Source organism: Cavia porcellus, unplaced genomic scaffold (assembly GCF_034190915.1).
Source record: "Cavia porcellus strain 051 isolate PalLab524CR breed Dunkin Hartley unplaced genomic scaffold, mCavPor4.1 scaffold_16, whole genome shotgun sequence".
Lineage (NCBI taxonomy): Eukaryota > Metazoa > Chordata > Mammalia > Rodentia > Caviidae > Cavia > Cavia porcellus.
In genome coordinates this window covers 1147500-1174164 of record NW_026947499.1, presented here as the reverse complement: position 1 = coordinate 1174164, position 26665 = coordinate 1147500, and the positions used below count along the sequence as shown (strand labels likewise).

The following is a 26665-nucleotide window of genomic DNA, read 5'->3' as shown; positions in this document are numbered from 1 at the left end:
GGTCAGCTCTCCTTGGCTTCATCTTTTAGAGCAAGTGTCCAGCCAGAGAAGGAACCTCTTTGTTCAGCATCCTCACCTGAGGCCCCTCGCCCCTCCCTGGCATGGCTGGGGCACTGACCTGGACAGAGGGCTGGACACTGGGCCAGGGGTCACCTGGAGGGAACCACAGTAGCAGACACCCCTGCACCAGCATCTGCACACCACTGGGTCATGGTGCAAGGGAGTCCACACAGGCAGGCAGGAGTCTGCCAGGGTCATACAGCTGGTCAGACAAGGTCACCGTGTCCCCTTACTTCCCAGGATTCCTGTGGCGGCCAGCTGCAGAGATGGCCTGCTGTTTGCTGTCAGCCCTCTCATCTCACTGGAGGTGCGCCCCCCACCTGCGCTGTCCCAAAACCTCTCCGGGCCTCCCCTGGTCACCGTGCACCTCAGACACACACTGGTGAGTTGGCTCAAACCCCTTCCTGATGCACACCAGAGTCTGGTCAGCGCCGAGGGGCCACTGGAGGGCATCTGAGCAACATGTGAGGAGCCCAGGTCCTCTGTTCCTGCGGGGTTCCGCAGCCCCTTCCCTGTGGCTTTGTGAGACCCACGGCGGACAGCTTGTGGATGGCAAGCGGTGCCGGTCATGCAGATGGTGGTCGGGTGGCCTTGGGGGCCATGTGGAGCCCTTGTGGTGTCTCCAGTTCATGGCAAGTGTCTGCTTGGAGAAGGGGTGTGTGTCGTTGGGCTCTCCCGCATCTCGCTGACAGCGTCAGCACAAACGGCTGCTGTTCTGAGAGGCCTTTCCTGCTCCGGGGTCCATGTGCCCAGCTGGTTGCCTCCATGCCTCAAAACCACAATTCTGCCTGGAGGATTCCCCCTGGCCAGTGCATGTGGGCAGACCTGGCTCAGAGGGCATGGCTTCAGAGGGCGTGGCCAATTTGGAGCATGGGGCAGAGCGTGGTGGGGGGCGTGACCCCAGTGGATGGCTACAAGAGGGTGCAGCTTCCCCCCAAAGTGTAACTATGGGCGAGGTTTGGGGGTGTGTCCCTAGGGCAGGGCTCCAGGAGTGGACAGGTGCCCTCTGCTGGGACGGTCCTCCTCCAGTTTGACCGGCACAGCACAGCAGTCACAACCAAGAAGGCTGAGCCCAAGCAGAGCAGCCTCTGTGTCCAGGCCAGTGGGCCCTGTGCGTCGAGAGCTCTGGGTGACCCCAAAGAGCTGGGGCAGGAGGAGGCAGAGGAGCAGGGTTGACAGCTACAGAGTCAGGGCTTGGTGCCCCCAGACACCAGGGAGTCACCCGTGCACATGTGCCCTTCACAGACACGTGCACACTCACCTGTCACATGCACACAGCACGTGCACAGCACGAGCCACAGTGCACACACAGATGCGCAGTGCACACCCCCCATCTATGACTATCTCCCACACATCCCACACCTGCTCCTGGTGCTTACACTGCACCCACCGCGGCCCCGTCTGCCCAGGCTGTGGGAGCTGCAGTGCAGGGTGGCACTGAGGTCCTCCTCTGAGCCGTGGCCCCCACCCTCTCTGGCTGTCTCCTCGTGCCCTTCCTCAAATTCCTTCTTCGCCCTGTGGTACTGAAGGCACAGTGTCACTGTGCACCCTGCCTGCCCATCCTGGGACCCCTCTATGCCAGCCCCCAGGTCTTGCTCACCTTCCACATCTAGCCTGCCCTTTCCACCTTCCAGCACCCAGGTGTCCCAGGCTGAGGTGGCCCCCAGTTCCCCCAGCACTCAGAGAGCGGGCTCTGGGCTGCAGGGGCTCCCTCCACCTTTCTGCACCCCGTCTTTACCCTTGGCAGCATCAAAGACAAAGCAGGCGGCTCTGCCGTGTGCTGTCAGCTGCAGACCAGAGCACACCAGCCTGAGGTCTGTCTCACCCGGTGAGTGAGATCCGAGGAGCAGTCGGGGAGCAGTACGGCCGTCCCCCCCAGGAAGTGTGAGGCAGGAAGCAGGTGCGGCAGGGGACGCAGTGTGGGATGCCCAGGGTGGAGGCAGAGGGAGGACAGGAGCCGGGCGCGGGTGCCAGGGCTCCCTGGCTGGCAGGAAAGAGCGGTCCTGGCAGCTGCTGGGGGATCAGAGCTCCAGGGGAGCCGCTGCAGCCCTACCTGGGTCTGCAGTGTGGAACTGTGCGCCTTCTTTCTAGGCCGTGGGCTGGGGAGGGTCCCAAGGCATCGCTGTGAGGAGGCTCCTTGGGGCCCGAGCTGCTCCCAGCGCCCCAGCTGGCAGCAGCGCCCGCCGGGAGTTGCCTGCTCTCCCCCTCCCGCCACAGCCCGCACGATTGATGGGAGCCGGGTCGAAGATGCACTTTTGTCTTCTGTGAAACGTGAAGGTGCCAATTTGGAAACCAGAGCAAAAGAAAGGGTGGCCTAAAATGCCGTCCTTGCTCTAACGATCGGTTACGATAGCTATTTTTACCAAAGCAAGTGTTTGAATAGGAATCCCGGCTCGGGAGAGGAGAGAGGCGGAGGGGAAGGTTTGTCACGCAGAGAGGTTGGTAACGAGAGGTGTGGTGGCCAAGCATCCTCTGCAGCTCGGGGCTTCTCCCCTGAAGGTCGCCTGTGTGTCCCTGCCAGCCTGTCGGGGCCAAGGCTCTGTGAGTCTGGCTGCTGTGTGAAGGGGAGCTCTTGCCCGTGGGCATGTGGGGACAGATGTCCTTCCCGGGAGGCCCCTGGCCTGTGTCCCTGGTCTGGTCGAGGCAAGCAGGGTGCAGAGGTCACAGCATGAGGGCAAGGTCTCTGGCAAGACTGAAGTGGGTGGGTGGGGGGCCCCTGAGAGGCCCTGGAGGGCCCAGGAATTCGGGGTGCCTGAGCCACCAAGGCCCAGGACGTGGGGACAGACTGCCTGCTCAGGCCTCTACTGGCTGCGCTGAGTCCTCACTGAGCCCTCAGGGACAGAGGACGATGGTCCGAGGAGGGCCTCTCCCTGTCCCCCGCTGTGCCCACCTGTGCTGAGAGCAGTGGTCACAGCCAGGTGTCCCTCAGTGGGGTCACTGTACTGCCTGATCGCTTGGTCTGTGGCTGGTCACTCCCCATTCAGACCTCAAGCATGGGCCTTTTCTGTGCTTCCCAAGTGGGAATACTTGGGCCAGGCTGGGAGCACCCCAGCAAGCAGCTGATGGTTTCCTCTCGTGGCGAGGTGGTGGCTCCCGCAGAGTCTCCCTAGGATCTGCTGTGGGTGAGGGACAGGTTTCTAGTGAGTTCAGTCTCTTCCCTTGCTGTGGTCATTCCCTGGTGCCGGGGCCTGGGTGTCCCTGTGGACTGCAGACTGACCTGGCTGTTGACACAGACATACATGTGCACACATGCACGCACACACACACACAGATGCACACATGCATGCACAGCTCACGTCCTCCGACCCTCTCGCCCCAGGCTGGAGACAGTGGCTGTGAGCATCCCGAGGGGTTTGCTCCTGGACTTCTGGGGTGTCCCAGTGCCGCTCGCTCTGGGACCACCGTCACGGCTCTGTCATAGTCCACGGCCACCAGCCTTCTGCTGCTGTGGGTCTGCTTTGCTCCTGTGTCCTCCTGACCATGTGAGCACCGTGAGGCACCTCTGTGCACCCTCTCTGCTCTCGATCTGGCATCATTTCTTAGAAATGGCAATGTCTGTTATCAGCAGCACTTTAACCCTGGCCTTGAACTGGTTTGGGATGTTTAGACCAGATCCATGTTTATCTCCTCACAGAGAGAGCCTGGAATCGCAGGCCTGGAAAGCTCGAGCAGGGGTCAGCACACACAGGTTCTGGGCCAGCCCCTGGGCAGAGCGAGCCTGGCACAGGTCGCACTCGATGTGCTGGTCCTCCCACAGTGACCCTGGGTGCCCGGCTTGGGCAGCAGGACATGGCCTGCACCAGCGCCCCTCGAAGGTGCAGCTGCGGGGAGCTGGGCCGCTGCTCTGTGGCCATCTCGGGACCCGCTTTCCCGATCATGTGCACATCTCCGTTTGATGCTGTAGGCATGGAGCGACGGGGTCAGGGCGCACGCATGTGGTACTGATGATGACCCCAGGCAGCTCTCCCTGGGCAGCACCAGCTCCTGCTCCCCCTGAGAAGGGCGAACCCCACCGCCAGTGCCCGAATTGTTACCCACAGCTGTCCTGGTGCCGGCTCCCCCGTGAAGTTGCTTATTTCTCAGGTGTCCTGGGCGTGTGGATGTGATTCCCTTTTCCAGCTGTGTTGGCTTGTGTCTGTCAGCCGTCTGATGCTGGTCTCGTATTGATTCGGAGGCTCTCTCCACACCGCGGGGCTGAATCATCGGCAGACTGTGTGTTGCGAGTGCCTCCTGGGACCCAATCGAACCTTTTGCTCTCCTGGTGTCTGCTGATGAACAGCAGTTTTAAATTTTAATGAAGCCCAGTTTATGAAGCTCTTCCCTGATGCTCACTGCCCTCTGTTCCGGTTGAGGAATCTCGCCTGACCCAAGGCCACCAGGAGTCCCTCGTGTGACCTGAAAGGTTCATTGCTTTCCTTGCCGTCCAGATCGATGGCCCTTGTCCGATTGTGTCTGTGTGTGCTGCGAGGCCAGGCTCACACCTCGCCCTTCCCGATGCTCAAGCCCGGTGTACCCGGAGCCCCTTCATGGCAAGATGAGCCTCCTGCTCACGTCACCTTCTGTGTCACCTTCTCCGTAAACCAGGCAGGTGCCCTTTCTCCACGGCCATCTCCGGGCTCCACCTTCCTGCCTCTCCCGTTCCAGTCCTATAACTGTGTGACCTCTGCTAAGCCCGACGTCTGCCCCTGCGAACCTCCCCTCCCTCTGCCTCTGTCCTCCGGCGCCTTGGCCATTCTTGGTGACTTCGCTGTGCAGTGGGAAGCTGCCCTTGGGGACGAGTGACCGGCTGGGTGCGGCTCGTTGGTCCCTGCTTCCTGCATTGTCCCCAGCTCCGACACAGAAAGCCACATCTGGTTGTTATTTTTATCCGCATCGCCTTGATTGCCGGCGAGGCTGGGCACTTTTCCTGAGCGGATCCGCCATCTGCACTTTCCTTCTATCATGATGTCGAGTGCTGTTTTTCTGATTGCCCGGGTGGAGCCCCACCTTTCTGACTTTGTTATAGAGTCGGCCAGTTTCCCATCGCCGCCCGCCATGCTCGGCTTTGTGTCAGATGCCCTGGTGTGTGCTCTCGGGCTATGCTGGCCTCGCTGGCCACCCCGACAGGTCCACAAACGTGGGGCTGGAGCAGGCAGAGCCCTCAGAGTCCTGCAGGCCCAGGGGAGGACTTGTCCCTCGGCCTCTCCAGTTCCTGGGGACCCGGCATCCTCTGCTCTCCTGCATCTTCAGATCAGTCCATCGGGAATCAATCAGTCAGCCATTCTGCAGCCGTCTACCTGTCTCCCCTTCTTCGGCCCTCCCTTCCCGCCCCCTGGCTGCTCCCCACCTGCCTGCCTCTTCTTGCAATGCTGTCTCGGTCTCCCCAGGGTGCCCAGGCTCCAGGGGCAGCCCCTCCGCAACCCGAACTCATTGCCCAGGAGAAGCCCTTGCCGTGTGGAGGTCACAGGTGTGTGTGTAGGAGGGGTTGTGACATTTCTGCCAGCACTGACCACACGTGGTGTCCATGCGAGAGGTCACAGGAGCTACAGAAGCCACCTACAGCCCATGTCGCTGCCTTCCAGAGAGGGGGCCGTGGTGGCAGGGTGGCTGGCCTTGCCCTGGGCTCCCTCTGTGAATGAGGCTTCGAGCACCAGGGTGCTGGGGGCTCACTGTCAGTGGCTCCCTTCTGGGTGAGGGTTATGGGCCGCATTCCAAGGAACGGCAGCCACCTGCCTCGGCAGGGAGGGTCGCACGCTGCCCAGTCCCCGTGTCCTCTGGGCTGCATGCGACTCAGCCCGGGGCCCCGCAGTGTGTTGTGTGAGATGGAGGGGCAGGAGAGAAGGGGCAGAGCACAGCCCAGAAGCTCGGCATCACCTGTGCCCAGAGGAAGCCCAGCGCCTTGCCACAGATGTTCTTCTGGGGTCTGTGGTCATGGCTGGGCTGGCCACCGGCAGCAGTGACGGATGGCTGGGGCGAAGCTCACTGCCCAGTGGACCTCAGCTCCTGGGGTGCAGCCTGGGGGCAGGGACGTCCCCTCGTCCGTCCCCTCTCTCCCTCCCTGGCTGCCTTAAGCGAGTGGCTTTGCTTTGCTGCATGTTCCCCTCTGTCACTGTCTGGCGCTGACCAAGGCCCAGAGGCTCAGGGTCCACTGCAGGGAAGGCTGGCGCCTGGAAGCAGCGGCCAGCACACACCATGTCCCTGTGACTGGTGCTGGTGAGCGCAGGGATTCGTCAGAGTGATGCAAAGCTGACTGACCCCTGGGGACGGCCGTGGGAGCAGCGGTGACCACAGCACGTGTGGCACTGCATCCCTAGCTTTCCCGTGGACAGCCCTGGGAGGACAGCTGTGAGGCCCTGGGTCTCTTCCTGGGCCCAGGATGGCGACAGCCTCCTGATTGACCCTTCTGGCCTTGCCTCAGTCCACACGCAGCACCCAGGCCACACTCAAGTCCCCTGGGCGAGGGGTGGCAAACCTGTGGCACGTGTGCCATGCCAGCTGCTTGTCATCACCAACAGCTCCAAAAGGTTTGCCATCACGATGGCCAGAGTGTGCCACCACGAGCGCCCTGGTCAGCACCTCTTCCTCTGTGGCCGTGAGCCGGTGTGGACAGCACCGTCCTGCTCCTCTGTCCCCTCCTGCCTTCCTTGCCCCAGGGCCTTTGTACCTGTGTCCCTCTGCTGGGAGCCCGGTCTGCTCTCCTGCTCTCCCATGCTTCCTGGGCTCCTGGCCTGATAGGGTTGCAACACTGTGTCCTTCATGTCACTGGACCTTGCGTCCCCAGTGCGTGCCTCTGTGAGCTGTGCACCCCACGGCTGTGGGACCCATAGGACACAGAGCTCAGCGGTCGCAGCAGGGCAGTGGGCTCTGTGTGGAGGTGCAGCCGTGCTGTCCCTGTGCTGCGTTTGGTGAACCAAGTGCCCTCCCTGCCTCTGGGTGCAAATGCACCTCGGGGACTTTGCCCTTGGTGTCACGGTGCCGTCAGCAGCCAGTGTGCGGGTGGAGCTATTTTAAGACGGGTAGATGGGCAGGCTGCGGCAGCCGAGCCTTACACAGAGGGAGGTGTGCTCTTTCTCCCGGAATCCTGGTTAGAGCAATGCTAACGGAAGCCAGCGTACGTGCTGGAGAACTCCGCACACCAGGTCACAGAGCACAGATCCAGCGTGACGGGTGGTTGTTCTCACCGTTCCGAGAGGGTGAGGTGAGGCCGGCAGGGTTATTCACACTGATGACCGGTGCCGGGGTTAAGTCTCCTGGCTTATCTGCTACACAAAGGCAAAGCTTACTCAGGACTTAAGAATACACTAAGTTCAGCCACTGGACGTGGTGCTGCACACCTGTAATCCCAGCATGCCAGAGGCTGAGGCAGGATCATAGGTTCAAGTCCAGCCTGGGCAGTTTAGTGAGACGCTGTCTCAAACTAAAGCCATGAATTCATTAAAAGGGCTGGGATGTGTGAAGGCCCTGAGCTCAACACCAAATAACACACACACACACACACACACACATGCATGCACACACACGCACACCAGAGGACACGCTACCACGAGTTTTGGGGTCCCACTGCAGCCGTGGTCTCTTTTACCTCCCACGGTGGGCATTTCCACCTTTTGCACTGTACCGTTGGTCCTTGGGGGTCCCAGGGTGCAGCCTCTCTGTGCCAGCAGTGTCCCCATGTTACTCAACAGCTCCCCCTGTGGCTGTGTGCAGATGGGATGGGCGCTGTGCCCAGCTCAGCAGAGGAAGAACAGGGTCAGCAAGACCTCAAGGGTCCAGCCCTGGCCCAGAAGCACAGGAGGGGTCAGAGCCAGCTGCAGTCACCATGGGGATGTCTGGCCGGCTGCTGCTGGCCCTGGGGCCCCACCTGTGAGCTGGGCATCCAAGTCCTGCCCAGCTGAGCCCGGCTGCCCTCCTGTGACCCAGCTCAGTCCTGGGGTCACCACGTGGCTGGGATGTTGGGGACAGTGAGCCCCAGAGGTTTGGACACACCCAGGTGACTCCTCAGAGGAGAGGGTGGCATTGTTTGAATGACTTGAGGAGCTGAAAATCTTGCCAGGACAAGTGGAAGTGCCTGCTCCCCACACAAGGCAGCCATCCTGGCCCTTGACGGGGAGCCGCGGAGGTCAACTGGACACACTGCTCCCTGTAGGCCTCAGCGGCTGCTCCTCTGAGAGCTCGTGTCCACCTGGTGCACCGCGTGGCCGAATGGGTGCAGGGAGAGGGTCAGGCCAGGCCAGCAGCCCCCTGGAGTTGGGAGCAGGGTACTGGCAGCGTGGTGGGTGGCCACTTCCGAGCGCTCCCCTTCCCCAGGGAGCCTGTTCCCTTCCAGCCCACCCTGCAGCTGGCTGGTAGTGTGTGGCCTCCACCTGGAGTTCTGGAGCCACCCAGTGTCTTCCTGCTGCTCCGCCGCACTGCACAGCACCCAGAGTCCAGATGTGCAGGGCCTTGCCACCTCCCGGGGTTGAGCCCCCAGCTCTGGGGAGAGGGTGGGGTGGCAGCCTGTAGAGGACAGGGTGGCCCCTCCTCACATGGTGCCAGGGATGCTCATGTCACCCCAGGACACGGGTCCTTGTACCCCCACCTGCAATCTCCTGCACCTCGGCCCTCTCTGCCCAGGACCTCTCTGTCCAGGCCCTCTCTCTCTGTCCCTCTCTGTCCAAGCCCTCTCTGTCCAGGCCCTCTCTGCCCAGGACCTCTCTGTCCAGGCCCTCTCTCTCTGTCCCTCTCTGTCCAAGCCCTCTCTGCCCAGGCCCTCTCTGTCCAGGCCCTCTCCCTCTGTCCCTCTCTGTCTGGGCCCTGTCTGTCCAGGCCCTCTCTCTATCTGGGCCATCACAGGGAAACACCTCTCACTTCCTGAGTCCCGGATCCAGGCTGCCTGCTCGAGTGGACGCATTGGGGCCATGGGTGTCGGCAGAATAAAAGCTTTCCGTGGAGATGCGCCGCGCCTTGGGGACTCCAGGAACTGCTTTCTCGGTCTGGGGATGACAGGTGATCGTCGTGGAAGCAATTGACCATGACCCCGCAGTAACCCCATAAACAGGGCTGTTTTTCGGACTTTTAGGCCCTCCGCGGGGGCAGTTAAAGGAATAAACTAGAACACCACCGGTCCCCAGGGCCGGATTCCGGAAAACTCAGCTGAACCGGAGGGGTGGAGGGTGGCGTTTCCGGATCTCGGATCTCGGAGCGGTTTGGCTCCATCCACCAAAGGCCACGGCTCCTGTGTAACTAGGGAGCGAGGCCTGGGTCATGGGGCTAGCTGTTCTGGGCCACATCGCTCTGAAGGATGCCAGCGGTCAGAGGGGCGCAGACCTGGAACCGTGCTGTCGGACTGGAGTGCGGGCTCCTGGCGAAGCTCTGGTTTGTGGTCCCCACGCCCGAGGTGCTGGCTCTCGCCTCCCAGCTGGGCTGCCCCTCGCCTCCCAGCTGGGCTGCCCAGGTTCCCAGTGCCCCTTCCAGGACCGCCTGGGGCCAGGCCTCTGCTTGCAGTCCCTCCCCAGCCTGAGACAGTCCTCCCCCGCTGTGAGACGGTCCTCAGAGGCACAGTTGCAAAACACAAACCGCGGTATTTACAGCGTGCTCAGTGGGGACACAAACCACCCTGCCGTGGAGACCACACACGGTCCGTCCCCTACTCCTGGGTGCCCCGGCCTCCCTGCCACTCTGTGCCTGTTCTGTCGCCGACGATCTGTTCCCACTTCTGGGATTTCTGTAGGTGGACCACTGTGCTCCTCCTGCCCGAGGCATGCCACAGTCACTCTAGAAATCCACTGGGACATGTCCCCATGTGCCCTCTGCTCGTTCTTTCCTGGGCTGGCAGCAGTGTCTGCACTGCCCGCCCTGATCACCTCTGTGCTCCAATCTGGGGGCTCTCACCAAGTCTCTGGCACAGGTCCTGCCAGGGCCAGCTGCAGGCACCATGCCAGTTCTGCTGGTCCCCCTCCTCCTGAGTGGAGGAGGGTGGCCGGAAATGCCCTCTGCTGAGGCCCAGCACGCAGGCCGCCCCTCCTGAGTGGCTCTCAGCCTGGCCTGACCACGTGCCCGGAAGCTGACCCAGGACGTGGCCTCAGGTGCTGGTTGGTTCCGATGGGCAGGGAACTGGTTCTGTTCCTCTGCCTTGGACCTGAGTCTGGTCTGCCCTCGTTACTTCCTGTCCACTTCCCACTTTCCCTTTTTGAAGCTGGCTGTGTCTTTTGTTTGAGTTCATTTACTTTTTAGAGAAGCTCATCTGTGGAGGGAAACACTGCGGGGACCGTGGACCGGGCTGGAAGCTGCCGACGCTTTCCGTGGGCGCCTGCCTCGCCACAGGAACGGATCCCGGGCCCTGATTCCCCCCTGCATCCTCGCATGGCCCCAGCCGATGGGGATGAGCTTGCACGGTTCTCCGCTCTGAAATGTAAATTCCGTCCGGCTGAGGCTCGGTTGATTTCCTCCCTGTGGATACTGATGAATTTTGCCAGTTTTGTGTCAATTAGGCAGATTTGTTTCGGTGTTCAGGCGGCCCCATGAGTGTGCGATTCCTCGGCTTTCCCTTGAAGGGAAGTATCGGATCAGTTCCCTTAATTAATGAGTTAAATAATCCAAAAATGATCAAAAGACACGGCGAATGTGCGAATGTAGAACTTATTACAGTAAAATACAATGCCACGCATGACGGGATGAGTGTGCTTAGAGTGGAGGATTTGGGGGGCGCTCATGGCAGGTTTTATTTACATATTTTGTGATCACACCTCGTATTTTTGGTGTGTGTTTCCTTTGCTTTGGCGTCAGTGTGCGAGCCAGGACTTACTTTTAAAAAGTTATCCTTTTGATATATGGGAGAGAGAATCTCTAGAGGTAAGCCGTGTGTCTTTATTAACTTATGGGAAGGAGAGAGGGAGAGAGGAGAGGAGAGCGCGCCCGGGAAGGCGGGGTTGAATGTCTTATTTATGAACTTCCAGAGACAGAGGAGTAGCAGCTGGGGAATGTTAGTGTGGGGCCACTGCAGACCCTGGTGGTGGCCGCAGGTTACCGACTGCAGCCCAAGGCTGCACACTGAATTCTTCTCTGTGTGGACCAGCCCTTCTCGCTGGGCCAGCCTTATTTCCCATGTGGTGTACGACAGGGTGCGAGACCACAGGTGGATCTGTGACTCCCGGGCTGCAGAGCCAGGCTGACGGAGAGGAGATCAGAATCAGAACCCTTTGAGCCCAGGCCCATTCCCACAGCAGCAGGCTGGCCCTGCAGCCCTGGGCCGCACCTATGGCTGGAATCCCTGGATAGCTGCAGCCCCACCTCCACCCTCCCCGCGCTGTTAGGAGATGCCGCTTTCTTCCCTGGCCAGTCTGGGGACGTTGGCAAACGCAGAGACCGTGATCTTTTGTTCTGGGTTTCACTTCTGTTTGTAACCCAGGGAGGACCCCGCCCCAGCAGCGGCCGGGTGATGGAGTGGCTCGGCTGTGCCTTGCACCCTAATAAGGAGCTCTCCTGAGGCCCAGGCTGGCCAGGGGAGCCCTGCCCGGTGCAGGCGGTGGGGGCCCGGGGTGGGAGAGCCCAGCAGGTCGGTGCTGAGTCCAGGGTTTGGGCTTCGAGCCTTTTGTCTTCTTGTATGAGAACAAGAATGCACTCAAGGTGTATCTTAGAAAATAATTTATGACACAAATATCACAGAGCAAGACATATCTTGGAGGAGAAATAAACCAGAAAGAGCTCAAGGGGGCAAAAGCTGACAGCCTGGTGTGGGTGTGGGCGGATCTGGACAGGGCAGAAGGGCGGACAGGATAGAGCTCAGGGACGCCCCTCCCTGGGGTCCAGCCCGGACCTCACATGTCGCCTGGCTTTGGGGGAAGCATGGTCCCAGCTCCAAGTGGGGGAGATGGATGTGCGTCCCCGGGATGCCCAGATGCCAGCACCTCCGAGCTGTGGGGTGCTCTTGACTGCACACGGATCTGGGTTCCCGTGCTGACCGTGGCTGAAAATGGGGTGGGGAGGTAGGGCCAGGTGATTTCACTCATCATGCTTAGAGTAACAGGACAGAGCTGAGAGGCTAGGAGAGGCCACAGCCTGGGTTGCCATGGTAGCAGTCATGTGGCACGGTACCCCTGCTGGGGACATCCTGAAGACCACACTCAACTCCCACTTGCCCCCGAGGAGGCTTTGAGGGCCTGGGCTCCCCCAGGCTGCACCACGGGCTCCTAAAGGTGACCCGGGATGGCTCTGCAGGGACTGGCCACAGGACTGGGAGATGCTGGGGGCCATGCAGTTGGCAACACACCCTGGGGCTGCTGTGGCAAATGATCACGGCTGGGGCTCTGAGCAGCAGGGACTCCGTCTCTCTGGGTCTGGAGGTCAGACACCAAAGTCCAGAAAAGGTGGGCCCCTGGAGGCTCCGATCCCTGCCTGCCTCCCCTCCCCGTCTCGTAAGGCAGGAGGACAAGGGCTCGTCCTAATGCAAGTCTGTCTTGGAGGTCACTGTGGAGACGGCGTCCTCAGAGACCCTGTGTCCAGGGGAGTCACTGTCCGAGGCCCTCGGTGGATGGCAGTGCTGTGGGGCTGGTGTGAAGCTGACTGTCCACTTTGTCTCTTTCCTCCACCCCTTACATGGTCTCTCCCTGACCAGGGCCTCACTGGCCTCTGTGGTGTCTACTTGCATGACCCTGTCACTCTGGTCTCTATTGTGTCAGCCTTGTAGCTGTGCAGAAAGGAGTCGGGGGAGTAGAGTGGACAGCCGCATCCCAGATCCTGGCACTGAGCGGCTCTGGGTCCTGCTCCGAGGCTTGTCCTGATTGCATTTTCGCAGACCACGCTCTGTCAGCACAGGAGACCGAGTCCCTCCCTAGCAGGTCCAGATTCTGTATTTCCCGCCCCTGGGACAATCAGGGTCGGTCCTCACGTGGTGGATCTGCAGTGGACACCGGCTGCTCGTGGACTGCAGAGAGTGGGCCTGCAGAGTCCGTGGGGCTTGGCCAGCACGTGGTTGGCTGCTTGACCTTGGCAGGACCATTTTCTTGTTGTTTTGTTTATTTTTGAGACAGGATCCTGCTGTGCCCTCCAGGCTAGACTTGAACACGTGGGGATCCTCCTGACTCGGTCTCCTGAGGGCTGGGATTTCAGGTGTGTGCACCACACCAGCGCTGGTAGGAGCCGTGTGGACCGTGGGGGTCAGCTGGGCTGGTGTCAGCAGGGAGTCACAGCCATACACGTTTGCAGGACGTGCCTGGTCTTCCTTCACCCGTCGCCGTCTGGTCCTGGGTCTGCATCCTCCCAGTCCCCAGCGCAGGGCTGAGGCGCTGTGCAGGGCTGCCGGCTCGGCTGGCTCCGCATCCCCCGGTGACTAACGTCCCAGTGCCTCTCCCTTCCCCGAATGCTCGCTGGACTCCGTGGCCTGGCGGCCGTGAGGAGGACCCCTCGCTCCAGTGGCCTCCACCCACAGGACAGGGCCGGGCCGCTCGCCCTTCCAGGGTCTATTTCCTTCTCCTCGTTCTCCAGAAGCCCGATGACGACGGCTTGGCACGGCCTGGGGTTTGCTCAGCCTCTGTAATCTGCGTGTTTGTGTTTTGCCAAATCTGGGAAATCGCAGTCATCACTTCTTGGAATATTGTCTCGGCCTCATGGGATTCCCGTGACACGGACGTTAGAGCTTCTGTTGTCGTCCCCTGGGTCCCCGGGGTTCTGTTAATTGCGTGGTGCCTGTTGTTTGCTTCTTCGAATTCTTCTTCTTTCTGCTGCCCTTTCCTCTGATCCGTTTTGACTTGGTGCTATTCATTCAGCTTTTTATAGCTCTGCACTTTGCACACGTAAAATTTCCGTGTGATTCTCCGCGTATCCCGTGTTCCTTCCGTGAGTCGCTGCCTGTCGTGTGTCGTGAGTGTGTGTGGCTGGTGGTGGTCCTTGAAAAGTGCTTGTTGTCAGACCCGGGACGCCTCAGCTGCCTGACAGAAGCCACTCGAAGGGCAGGAGGTGTAGGACACAGCGCCTGACATGCATGACACAAGGGAGGCCAGGTTACCGGGGCTCCTCGTGCTGTGCCGAGGTTTCCGTCCGCCCTCGGTTGGTGCCAAGGCAGGCTGCGTGGCAAAGGGAACTGACGGGTGAGCTGCTCGCAGTGTGGAGAACGGGAAGGGGAGTGCTTCCAGGCCTCACCCGCAGTGTCCACTGCTGGCCAGCCCCACTCCCAGCAGCAGTCAGCCGTAAACCCCAGCCCAGCACCTCCCCAAGCCCAGCCTCTGAGCGCATGAGGCCCGGGGACGTTGCCGTTCTAAACATGTGTTTGCTCTGACAAGATTGTCAGCCGTGGCCAGCTGTGGCCAGGCGCCGTGGCAGTGATCTTGGGACAGCAGAGCCAGGAGCCCAGCTGTGGGCTGGCCCCACAAGCACAGTTCCTGGTGCCCGGAAGCCGTTGAGGGCTAGAGAGAGCAGAAGGGAGTGGAGAGGTGTGTCTCATGCCCCGACCTCCTTCCTCCCCAAAGTCCTAGCTCCATGAGTGGGTCTGTCATGCCGGGGGTGACTCTCCAGTGGGGCCAGAGCCTCCAATCAGGCACCTCCAGGACCCCTGGGGGTCCGAGTTCTTGGGAGAGGTGCCATGCCGGCTTCAGAGATGGGGTGGAATGGGGTCCCAGCCACCCCTCCTGTCACGGAGTGCTCCCCGAGCTGGCTGGTGTCCCTGTGAGCCTCCTCCTCCTAGATGTGCCCAGAGCCACCCGCCTCCTCCTCCTCACACAGACCTCGGCCCAGAGGCGCCCGTGACACCAGGACCATTGTCAGGGGCCTTGACCTCCCTGGGCCCCCTCCCCAGGGAATCAGGCTGGGAGGAGGGAGAGCAAGGTCACGTGGAGTCCAGCCTGGACCTTGGCTATTGCTGGAATCAGTGACACCCTGTCCCCTAATGGCCAACGACTCCCTGTTCCTGGGTAGAACAGAGCGACTGGCAGATGTAGGCCTGGCTTAGTAGCAGGGCACTTTCTGTCCTGCCTGAGTTGTTTGCTCCAGCCTGAAGTCTGTGGGGTCACAGGAAACCCCATGCCCATTTAACTCTTCGCCAGCCAGGTGGACAGGAGGCTGCAGAGACCTGAGACGCCCCATGTATCCCACGGTGACATGGGTGATGCTCCGTGGGGTCTCCTGGGTTTCTGCAGAGCCACGAGTTTAGGGAAAGCGTGGCCTCTGCTCCTGACGCTGTGGTCACCCCGTCTGGCTGGATGTCCCTTGGCGGTCAGAGATCCACTCTGCCCATTGGGGCACACGGTGTGGACTTGGGGCCCCACTCCTGCTAGCACAGTTACTAACTTGGCAGGGTCTCTGCCTGGGTACTGCATTGGGGTAGGGGGTGTGGCCTGCAGCTTCCGCCCAGTTGTGTAGCCTCCACGGTGCCGTGGACGGGAAGCAGGGGTGGATTCAAGGTCAGGGGCTGCAACTGTGCCCGTGGGGCTGGGCCACAGTCAGGTTCCCAGTGTCCTGGGGGCCACGGGCCGGGAGCAGCCTATGAGGGCCCGGCCGCCACTGCAGAGCCCCGAGCTGTGGGCCCCAGCAGGGACCAGGGACCCAGAACCTGGACACGGTGGTCTCATCCTCTGCTCCCTGCTCCTGCCTTCCTGGCTTCCCCCAGCTAATTAGTAAGTGGTGCCATGTGCCACCCACTCCAAGCCCAGGGCACACAGTTGGAAGCCGCCCATCCACCCTGCTGCATGCATTCTGGAGGAGAAGATGTGACCACACAAGTACACGCAGCTCCCTGAGACCCGGGTGGGAGACATGAGGGTCGAGGGCCTGCAGGGCAGAATTGTGGAATCAGAAAAACTGCTCCGAATGGTGGAGTGTGTGTGTGTGGGGGTGTGTGTCCCTGAGCCCGACCGGAGAAGCTGTGGGGTTTTCTTGGGGAGCCCAGCGGTGCAAGGCCCAGGAAGGGGCCTGTTTGTGGGCCGCTGTGCACAGAGGAGGGATAGCAAGAGGCAGGCCCGGGGCCTGGCCCTCTGCACATGCAGGGTCGCCCCATCGCAGCCGAGCTGCCCCATTTGGGGCCAGGCTCTGGCTTCCCCGTTGCATCACAAGGCATCTGTTTCCTTTTGTTTTAGACTCAGAAGCAGCACTCGGATGCCACCAATGCCAGCAACCGCGTCTTCCTGTACTGCGCATTCCTGGACTTCAGGTACTGTCGTGTGGGAGGTGCCAGGTGGGGTAGAGGGGCAGAGGGAGGGCGGGGGAGGGGACAGCGGGCACAGCGCTGGGGGCACAGGCATGCAGCCTGGGCCCAGTTGTGTACTATGTGGCCACACGGTCCAGTGTGCTGGAAACATGGAGACACGTCCCAGGGAGAGTGGTGCGGGGTGCTCTGCTCCAGACCCTGGGTGTGGCTTCCCGTCCCAAGGACCCAGCAGGACAGGGTTTCTCACAGTCCATGCTGACCTCTCGTCCTCCTTAGAGATGCAGGTGGAGGGTGCTTCTGCAGGGCAGGGTTCCGGTGTCCCCTGATGTCCCCCCTCAAAGGAGACTGTGGGAGGGGTGTGGGAGCTGGGAACAGAGGTGCTGCGCCAGATGCTGAATCAGGGTCTTAGCATCCAGAGTCACTCAGGACCTCAAACAAAACCTTAGCAACCTGGTCAGAAAACACACGGCAGCCTGGGCGGACATAGGTTGAAGCCAGAGATGCCGGGGCCAATGCTGCGTGGCGTCAAAGGTCACCAGGGAGCTGTGAGCCACTGCTCACGTGCCCACCACCGACCCCACTTCAGTGGAGATGCCATCACGAAAGGGACACAGGCTTGGTCCTGGCAGGACAGAGAGAAGGGGACCCCGCAGCCGTGGGTGGGACGTAAGTTGTAAGCACAGCCATTGTGGAATCAGAAAAATTAGCAACAGAGCTTCCCGTGGTCCATGGTCCGTGGTCCGTGGTCCGTGGTCTGCACCCTGCTTCTGGGCACAGGTCCCCAGGGAAGGAAATCCACGCCAGAGAGATAGTCTCACACCATGCATGTGTGCTGCATGGGTCACACGGTCACCAAGATGTGGACAGCGCAGGGCCTGGGCAGCGAGGAGCGGGCCTGGGCAGCGAGGAGCGGATCTGGGAAGTGGGGGCTGCTCACCAGTGGTCAGTACGGGACCCCACCTCCAGGCAGCAGCCTCCTGAGCCAGGCCCTGCGTCCCTCCTGCCCACTTTCTAACGATGGTTTCTCAGTGCAAATGGGTATTCAGAGAGCTCACTTCCTGCTGACCCTGTTAGCTGCAGGACCCTGCAGGGAGGCAGCCGGAGTGGGTGGACAGGCCCTTCCACTCGGGCTCCTGCCCGCCTCCAGCTCTCTCTGTTCCTGCGGCTGCCCTGCTCAGGGCAGAGTGCTATAGTGGTGGCCCTGGGCAGGTGGCCTTGGAGCCCGGCTTCTGGGTCAGCACGGCACGGCTGGCAGAACACACCCCCAGCCCGAGGGTAGCGCTGGGTGGCCACCATTGTCGTGGGAGCCCGGGCCAGGTCCTCTCCCTGTCCTCCAGCTGCCCACCAAAGGTCTTCTCCAGGTTGGAGGATCAGGAAAAAGCTGTGTATTTCACCAGGATAAACACCTCTTGGCCCTGTCTATGGTCCTTTCTGGATGTTGCTGAATTTAATTTGTTAGAATTATTGAGGACTTTGTGCCTGCGTTCATGAAGGAAACTGGCCCGTGGTTGGTTGGTTTGTAACATCTGTGGCTTTCGTAGGGAGGCAACGACACCTGCATGAAGGGTGCTCCTTGCAGCGCCTTTTGGGAGCGTTCGTGTGGAATTCCTATTATTTCTTCCGCGATATTTTAGTAGAGCGCACCACAACACAGACATATTGGCCCACTGTCCGCTGTCACATGCTTGTGATGACCGCGTCAATTTCCTTTATGGATCCAAGACTATTGAGATCGTTTTTTCACGTCTTAGCCGTGGGTGCATTTCACACGAGTTTGTCCGTTTTCAAAGTCCTTTAATTTACGAGCAGGTGCGGAGCCGGTGCCTCCATGCTATTGGCCTTTTTTGTGTCTACGGCTTGTGGCGATGTCTCTTTCATTTCTTATCTGGGATCTGTGATTTCTCTTCTCCTTAGTCACCCTCGCAGCCATTTATCATTTTGAAGGAAACAGCTTCTGGTGTTCTTGGTTTCCCTCTCTTGCATTTATTATGGATTTCATTGATTTATGTTTCATCTTGCATTTACTCCCAGAGGGAACTTATTCGCCACCTAAAGATTTAATTTCTCCTTCTTATAAAGTTTCTTAACAAGAAGGGTAAGCTAACTGATGTGAGGTCTTTATTATTTTGTAACCTCTAACGCTCATTCTTTTCCCAGAATCACTCATATGGCTGCATCCCACAAAGCTTGGCCTGTTACATTACAGTGATCGAATTTAGAATGTTTTAAATTTTCCTCCTGACTTCCTTTTCCACCTGTGTGTTTCTTTGAGATGCGTTAATTTCCAAAATAGCTGGCGACTTTCCACCGAGCTTCCTGCTATGGATTTCTAATTAACGTTTTATTATCTGAAAGCACACTTTCTGGAACTTCAATTCTTAAAAATGTGTTCAAGGTCATTGTACGACCCGGACTGTGTTTGGCCTTAGTGAATCTACCATGGACCTTGGAAAAAATGAGCCCTTGATGGAGAATTCTGCAGACGCCAGAGAAGTCGGCTGATGGATGGTTACGTTCTGGCGTTCTGGTCTCCTGTATCCTGCCAGCTTGCTCTATCCGTCATGTGCGGCCCTTGGTTTCTGAATTGATGGGTTCCACAAACCACGGATAGAAAATATTTGGGAAGGAAAATGACCTCCGCACTGAGCACACGCAGCTTCCTTCCCTGTTGTGAGGCCTCTGCGCAGTGTCGGGAGTGGTGCGTCCGCCCTGGGGAGCACCCAGGAGCCCGCTGGGGCTTAGGTGTGGGTGCTGCACCGCTGCCCGCCGGGGCTCGAGTGTCCGCGGCCTCCTGTGTGACCCGGGAGTGATGGACAGCACGTGTGCACGTGTGTGTGTGTGTGTGTGTGTGTGTGTGTGCGCGCGCGCGCGCGCCAGCTGCCTGTGCGTTTGGCTCTGTCTCCTCGAAGCTTTGGGAGCCTTCTCTGCCGTGTTCCATTCAGATGCAGGAGACGGGGTTTGCTTCTCATCCAGTCATCAGTTCTGCTTTCCGGCGGTGTTCCCACGACTGCTACTTAGTGTAACTCATGCTGTGGCTGGGTTAGAGCCTGCTGTTTCGCCAGGCGCCTCCTAAGTTAGCTCTGTGTCCACGTCTCCTGGCTTCATCTGGATTGTAAGGCGGACTTTACGGTGCTAATTTATCTCCACGATTCACTTCGGGCTTACAGCCCTTCTCCTTGGTTTCCTGGTGGCAGCCTCCCTGGTCCTAGCTGCTGCGGGCTCCCGACCTCTCCAATCTTGCTGGGCCGCTCTGGGCCACTCCGGGCCGAGTGATTTCTGTAGAACCAGGTGGGAGCTGTCCCCTGCTTCACTGGCTCCCTTAGCCCGAGGCTGCGCCCACAGGGAAGGCTCTGCACAACGTCATGGCGTCACTGGGAACATGGGACTTTCACAACTCCCGACGCCCCTTGGAAGGCTGTTCCTCACTTTGTGGCCGTGCCCACCTCAGTCACTGCCCGGTGATGCCCTGGGCAGCTGGGATTACAGTGCAGCATTCCTGGTTGGAGTGCCCACTCCTCTCCAGGTCCTGCGTGGTACCGGGTCCCGTGCCCACCTCCTGTCCCTTGTTCTGAAGTTGTCGGTGGGTGCTGGCTGCCGTGAGCTGCGGGCCCGAGGCTCTGGCCTTGCCCTGTGTTAAATGCCTCCTGCCTCCTTGCCCCGGGGGCTGCTCGTTTATCAGGAAGGCCACCCTGGAGGCTGCTGGCCACACAGGACTAGCCTGTCCATCCTCTGAAGTCCCACCCACTCATGGCCATATGCTTCCCTGGGGCAGAAATGCCAGCCTGTGTTCTTGGCCCCAAGATATGGGGAAGTGCAGGATGGGGTCCCCAGGCCACTGCACTGGACAGTGGTTCCTCCCTCCCTGAGACGTCTGTGTGGCATTCGGGTCACAGATGGCAGCACCGAGGTGCACTGGGGGCTCCAGCCATTCCGGTTTGCAAAGATCTCCCCAGGACCCTGCGCTGGGTAGCAGCTGATTTGTCTTTGCTGAGAACACAAAGCCATGACTTCTGCAGAGGAAGGCGCCCCAGGCTTTTTGTTCTAAACCAAGTGCAGCCGGGAAAATCATCTTGACCAATAAAATCGCCACCACTGCTGTGCGCATCAGAGCACATTCCTTGGGGGTCACTTTTGTCCTGGTTTATCCTTTAAGAAATCATGCAGCCAACATGGTTTAGAAACGGAAGCATTCTGGGACAAAGCCGAGGTCCCACTTGACCTGCAGCAGGGTCATCCTGGCCTCTGGCTTCTGGAGGTGGCCACGCTCGGGCATCCTGGTGGCTCAGATGTCAGTGGTGTTTGTGCCGGTGGCAGACATGTGATGCTGTTTCAACTCGTGTCCCTGTGTCTCTGCGGGGCAGTGTCTTGTCCTGCTGCATCCTGAGCAGGGACCCCAACCGACGAGCAGCATCTTAGGACATCTCATGCCAGTTTCCCACGGGGTGGACCTGTGGGTCAGCATAGTGTGTGTCTGGTGCCATTCATGACCCAGTGAAGGGGCCACATGGGTGCCTCTGGTCCAGGGCCCCCTCCTCAGGGACTCAGCAGTGCCCTGAGCCTCGGGCTGTGCTGTGCCGCTGACGGCCTCTGCTGTGTCCTCAGCTCTGGGAAAGGCGTGTGGTCCAGCCAGGGCTGTGCACTCAGGGACGGGAACCTGACCCACTCTACCTGCCGCTGCACGCACCTCACCAACTTCGCCATCCTTATGCAGGTGGTCCCGCTGGAGGTGAGTGAGCCCGGAACCCCGGGCAGGGGACACAGGGTGGGGCGGGGGTCTGGTGGCTGGCTCCTCATGCTCCCGGGCCCTCAGTCCTGGGCACTTGCAGAGCATACCTGAGACAGGGTGCCCAGTCCCTGCTCACATCCTGGGAAGTGCTGGACCCACTGTCCCCAGTGGAAGGGGACCTGGGGGACAGTGTGACCCCGAGACGGGGCTCATCAGCACGGGGAGGCAGACCTGGCTGGGGATGGGGAGTGCCCAGGGCCCGTGGTGTTCTGAGGACCTAGGGAGGGGCCTGGGGACAGGAGGGAGGAACCCGCTCGGGGAGTGCCCGTGGAGACTCGTGCCCGGGTACAAATCTGTCACTGCCTGAATGTGACGAAGCCGGATTTAGACAGTCTGTGGGTGTTGTCGTGGGAGCAGATCACATCTGTTCATTGCCAGAAAAGGTTGATTTGAAAAATGGTTTAAAATTATCCCTGCTAAAAATGAACATTCTCACGAAGGTTGAAGAAAGGAAGGCAGAATTCTCAAGCAGATCCCGATCCCGTGCGGGCATTAGGAATTCACGGAAGGGCCTGAGCGGCCTCCCTGCTCCACACCAAGCCTCGTCTTCCTTCTGGGGTTCCTGGCTCAGGTTCCGTCCGGGGAGCTCCTGTCCTCCCTCACCAATCCCTCTCTGAGCTCCCTTCTTCCTCCTGGGTCCCTGAAGAGGGGCGTCGCCTGGCCGGGGCCTCAGATAGGTGGAGCAAGGAACGGGTTTTGGGGCTGCTGTCCCAGGAGCCCCTCGAGGTGCCCGGCTTAGCTCGAGGCTCTGTGTGTGACGAGTTACATCGTGTCTCCTTTGGGACCGGAGGAAGCTGTGGCCTGGGTGGACGTTCCCCGTGGACCTGTCCTGGGTGGCGGGGGCCGCAGGGACTCATCCAGGCGTGGGTTTGCATGGAGTTCAGCAGGACAGCTGACGAGCATAATCAGCAGTCGGAAGAGGGTTTCCAGGCTGCCTCCGGGAGGGAGCGCTCTGCCCATGTCCCTGGAGCTCTAGGTCACCCAGCAAGTGCGGGCTCAGCCAGTGGGGTGACTCACACTCACGGGGAACTGGTGACCCTGGAGCTGGGGCTTCGGTCCTGTTTAAGCAGGGCCAGCAGGGGGCCCAACATGGTGGGCCCAGCGGGGTCCAGGGGAAGGGCCAGGTGCTCCTGCCAAGGTAGAAGAGGGATTTCCCGGAAGCCTGTGACAGGGGCTGGGTCAGGAGTGAGGGGGAGAGGCTGGGGTGTGGGGTGTCCCTGGGAGGCCCATGCGTGGCCCCAGGGAGCTTCAGCCCACTGCCTCAGACTGTGTCCCCACCAGGAAGGGGACCTGAGGGTGCTACTGGGCCACCCCTCCCCCAGCATGATGGGGCCACCCCTTCCTGGCATGGATCCCTCCGAACTCCATATGGTCCAGCATTGCCACCCCACCGGGCACCACACCTGCCCTGCGCCCTTTGGGGGGATGCTTTGGGATGCAGGAGTTCTTGTTGGGACAGTGGACCTGGGAAAGGGGCTCAGGAAACCACTTGCACCTGGAGGCCACCAGGCAGAGCACTTCAGAGGGATGGCTGGTGGGGCTGGGGCCGGCTGTAGCCAGCGGGCAACTGTGTCATGACCCTGTGTTCCTGCAGGGTTGGAACATTGGCCACAGGGTTCATACATTGGCCGCAGGGTTCCTGGACTGTAGCTCTCACCTGCAGGGTGGGCATCTGCTCCGGAATGGGGGCCTGCACTCTGGCCACACTGCATGCTGGGCAGCCCCCAAAACACTCCTGGGCCCTCAGCTTGCAGGAAGACCCACCAGGAAGGACCTGGACAGAGCCTCCGAGGGCCCCACCTTGCAGGACTCAGGGCAAACGCCCTTTGGGTCTCTCTGTGAAGTTTTTGTCTGGGACTCTGGTGGTGTCTGTGGTCTCTGACTCAATGCAAGCCAGGCTTTGCAGAATGTTTCTAAATCTGGCCAGGTCAGGAAGGGAAGGGCGTGGTAGAGCGGGCCACAGGACAGCGGCATATGTGCACACACACGTGTATCTGTGTGTGTGTGCTCCTGCAGGCAGCACCCAGCCCACTCCAGCCTTCGGAGTCCAGCCAGGTGTGGCCCGGTCTCTGGTGGCTCCAGGGCACACCTGGGTGAGGGTGCGATCTCGTGGGGGCAGGGTGTGGGCAGCCTGGCTCAGGTCTCCAGGGCTGTGGTGGATGTGTGGCCATCCTAAGGAGCAGGCTCCTCCCCAGGGGTCTGGTGAGTGTCCACTGAGGACCCCAGGGTGTCTGCGTGGACAACAGTGGGTAGCGTGAGATGCAGGCGGTGTGGGTGGTGAGGACACCGGTCCTCCAGGCCTGCTGTTGAGGAAGCCTGCAGCTCCCGGAGCCCAAGGTCGCACACGCCGACCTTGAGGACTGTTCCAAAGCGGTGGAGCCCTGTGCCCTCCGAGGATCCACTGCCGAGGACAGTGCTGCCGGAGGGAGGGAGACGGTTGCCTCAGCCTCTCGTGAGCTGACGCCCCTCCCCGGGGCCAGGGCCAGGGCAGGGCCCATGCTCAAGGTCACACGTAGATGCACAGAAGCCTGATGCCCAGACAGGGCACAGAGACTCCACCTCCCAGCCAGGCCAGGTGGACCGCTAGGGTGGGCACAGCTGGGCTGCCCCTGGCTGTTGGCCGGAGTCCGTCCTGAGCTGAAGGCAGGGGGAAGGCGGTGGAGGCGGGTGGATCAGGCAGGGCTGTGGTGACCGCACTCGTGGGCTGCAGCTGCAGCCTGGGTGCTGGGCCCCTGCTGGGGAGAGCTGCGGGCATGGGCTGGAGTGGGGCAGGAGGCTGGGCGCCTGGCGGGCATCTCACCGGGTCCTCTCCACGCCCACAGCTCCCGTATGGACACCAGGTGGCGCTGTCCTCCATCAGTTATGTGGGCTGCGCGCTGTCCGTGCTCTGCCTGGCCGCCACGCTGGTCACCTTCGCCGTGCTGTCGTGAGTCTCCCCCGCACCCCGACACCTCCTTCCAGATCCAGGGTGCAGGGGCCACACACTGCCAGTGGTGGGAAAGGCGGGGTGCTGTGAGTTGGGGCGCAGGGCCTCAGCAAAGGGTGGAAGGCCTGACCTGACTCCGCGTCTAGTGGGGCCGGATCAGGACACGCATCTGGCACTCATTGAGTCTGGGAACTCGACTGTGCCCGTGGGTGGAAGCCAGTCAACCACCGAGTCGCCTGGAGCAGGCACAGCCTGGTGGCAGTGACCGCGCCACGTGCAGGACAGAGGAGAGGAACCCCAGGAGGGCAGGTGCAGACCTTGAGGCTGGGGTGACTAAGAAACAGAAAACAAGCAGCTGCTGTGGCACACACACCCTGACCCCAGCACCGCAGGAGGCTGAGGCAGGAGGGTCCCCAACTCCAGGCCGACCCGGGGAACTTAGTGACTTAGCCAGAGTCTGTCTCAGAATAGAGGCCTAGGGTGCAGCTCTGTGGGGACCCCGGGTTAACCCCAGTCCTGAAGATTAAGAGAGGAAGCGGAGCAGAGCACAGTGACCAGACAGAGCAGAGCCTGGGCCACAGCAGGTGGGGTCAGACTGCGTGGGCTGTGGGCCTGCAGGGCTCTGGGGGCCACTGGTAGAGGCATGACAGAGGGGACAGCGGCCGGCCTCACCCGCTCCACCTGCAGCTCCGTCAGCACCATCAGGAACCAGCGCTACCACATCCACGCCAACCTGTCCTGCGCCGTCCTGGTGGCCCAGGTGCTCCTGCTGGGCAGCTTCCACGTGGAGCCGGGCACGGTGAGTGGCCACCCTGCGCCCAGGGCATTCCCAAGGGCACGGAGCACGAGGGGGAGCCCCGCCGCCCGGGCAGGAAATAAGGCCACGGACGGGGCCCAGGAGGGCTGGGAGGGGGCTGGCGCAGAGCCCACGGCACCCGGTCACTCCCCGCGTCCCTCCCGCCCAGGTGCCCTGCCAGGTGCTGGCCACCCTGCTCCACTACTTCTTCCTGAGCGCCTTCGCCTGGATGCTGGTGGAGGGGCTGCACCTGTACAGCATGGTCGTCAAGGTGTTCGGATCCGAGGGAAGCAAGCGCCTGTACTACTACGGCATAGGATGGGGTAGGTGGGCGCAGGGCAGGGGACAGGGCAGGGGCAAGCTGGACGGGGAGGACGGCGGGGGGACAGAGGAGAGCGCCACTGCTCTGCCAGAGGCCGAAGCCCCGCCTCACTTGGAAACACCCCCGCGTCCCTGGTTTGGTGATCTTTTAAAGAACGGCTTTCTGTTGTCTTGATTTTCCTGGGGCGTTTCGTTTGGCTTTGTCTTTTTGAACAAGGCTGGTCTTGAACCCACTTTGTAGCCCAGCTGGCCTTGAGCCCATGGTGACCCTCCTGCCTCAGCCTCCCGAGTGCTGGGATTACAGGCGTGCGCCACCAGCCCGGCTTGCCTGTCTTTCTGTCATCTGCTGTGTTGACTTCTGCTCTGGTCTTTGTTACTTCCTCCCTCTGTGCCCCTTTGCTGTGGTTCCTCTGCCTCATCTGCAGCAAGGACCCGGGCTCCTGGAGGCATCATCCTTACCTGGCTCAGGCAGGTGCGGCCTCCTGAGTCTGGTTTAGGACCTGTGTGCTTTGTTTGTGTGTCCTTGAGGTGTTTGACTTCTTGTCCGATTGCTTCTCCAGCCCGCTGGTTATTTATGCTCGTTGCCCGAGTCTCACAGACCGTGACTCTTGAGTTCTGAGGCCTTCCGCCCGCCTGTGGGTGATTTGCCCTAGTCGGGTCCTCTCCACGGTGCCGAGGCTGGTGCTGCGGCCCAGGAGAGCTCCGCCCTGGGAGACGCCTGTCTGCCCGGGAAGAGCCGCGCTGTGCTCTTGTTGGCTGGGTGGGCCTGGGGCTCCAGGCCTGTCGCTGTGCCAGCCGCTCTGTGCTCAGCTTGGCCTCCTGCTCTGCCTCCCTGAGGCCAGTGGATCTCTCACCCGCTGGGTGTCTGCTCCTCCCTCGGCCCGGGGTGGCTGGGCTGTTGTGTGCACAGAGCTACATGAACATACATCCTTCTGACCAACCGACCTACTGCAGGAGACGATGTCTCTGGGGGTCGTGGCTCCCTTTTGCCCCAAAGCCCTTGGCACCCCAGTGCTCTGTGGAGCGTCCCATGTCTGGATCCGGAAACCTCTCGCTGGCCTCCCATCCTCCTAGGGAGCCTGGGCCAGGGCACCCTTCCCACGTCCGGCTGAGTGGACACCTGAAGTTCTTGCTCTTGTTACAAAATGCTGGCCAGACAGCGACCTGTCTCGCCTGTGCTCAGAGTGGACTCGGTCCTTCGCCTGTCTGGCCGCCCCTCCAGAGGCCCTGATGTCAGCCTGTTGGACATGGTGCCTGGTGTTGGGGACACATTCACGCCCTCTCCCGTTCAGAGCTCGGTGTGAAGGGCAGGACCCGAGGCTTCCTTCTGCAGTGACCCAGAAGCCAAGGAATGAGATTCCTGTATTGTGGGGCCCTCGGGACGCAGCAGGGTCTCCTGCCTGGAGCCCTTTGAGGGCAGAGGGCAGAGGGCAGAGGGCGGGGGAAGGGGGCACAGGAGCCGTGACAGCCTTGTGCTTGCTGAGCAGCCACCCATGTGCGGTGTGCGGAGATTCAGGGGTACCACCTGGCCTTGGGTGGGGTGGGAAGATCGGGCATCTGTTTCTGGAGCCCCCTATGAGGGCTGGGCAGGGCTGTGAGCCCCCCACAACTCCCCCAAGCCCGGGGTAGCCCGAGCTGGTTCCTGCAGGACTTGGGCTAGAGTCTCCAGGAGATTTTAGGAAC

The 26665-nt window shown here is 60.8% G+C and overlaps 1 protein-coding gene across 3 annotated transcripts in view; it reads left to right on the top strand.

Moving 5' to 3' along the window:
• Positions 1-26665, top strand: part of Adgrd1 (adhesion G protein-coupled receptor D1) — a 63330-nt gene that overhangs the window by 27034 nt on the left and 9631 nt on the right. For all 3 annotated transcript variants that reach the window (XM_013149004.3, XM_013148999.3, XM_003461163.5), the window contains 6 exons: positions 301-442; positions 16083-16156; positions 20756-20879; positions 23762-23865; positions 24553-24664; positions 24831-24984. In XM_013149004.3, the coding sequence (XP_013004458.2) occupies positions 301-442; positions 16083-16156; positions 20756-20879; positions 23762-23865; positions 24553-24664; positions 24831-24984 (710 nt within the window). The remainder of the gene's footprint in view (positions 1-300; positions 443-16082; positions 16157-20755; positions 20880-23761; positions 23866-24552; positions 24665-24830; positions 24985-26665) is intronic.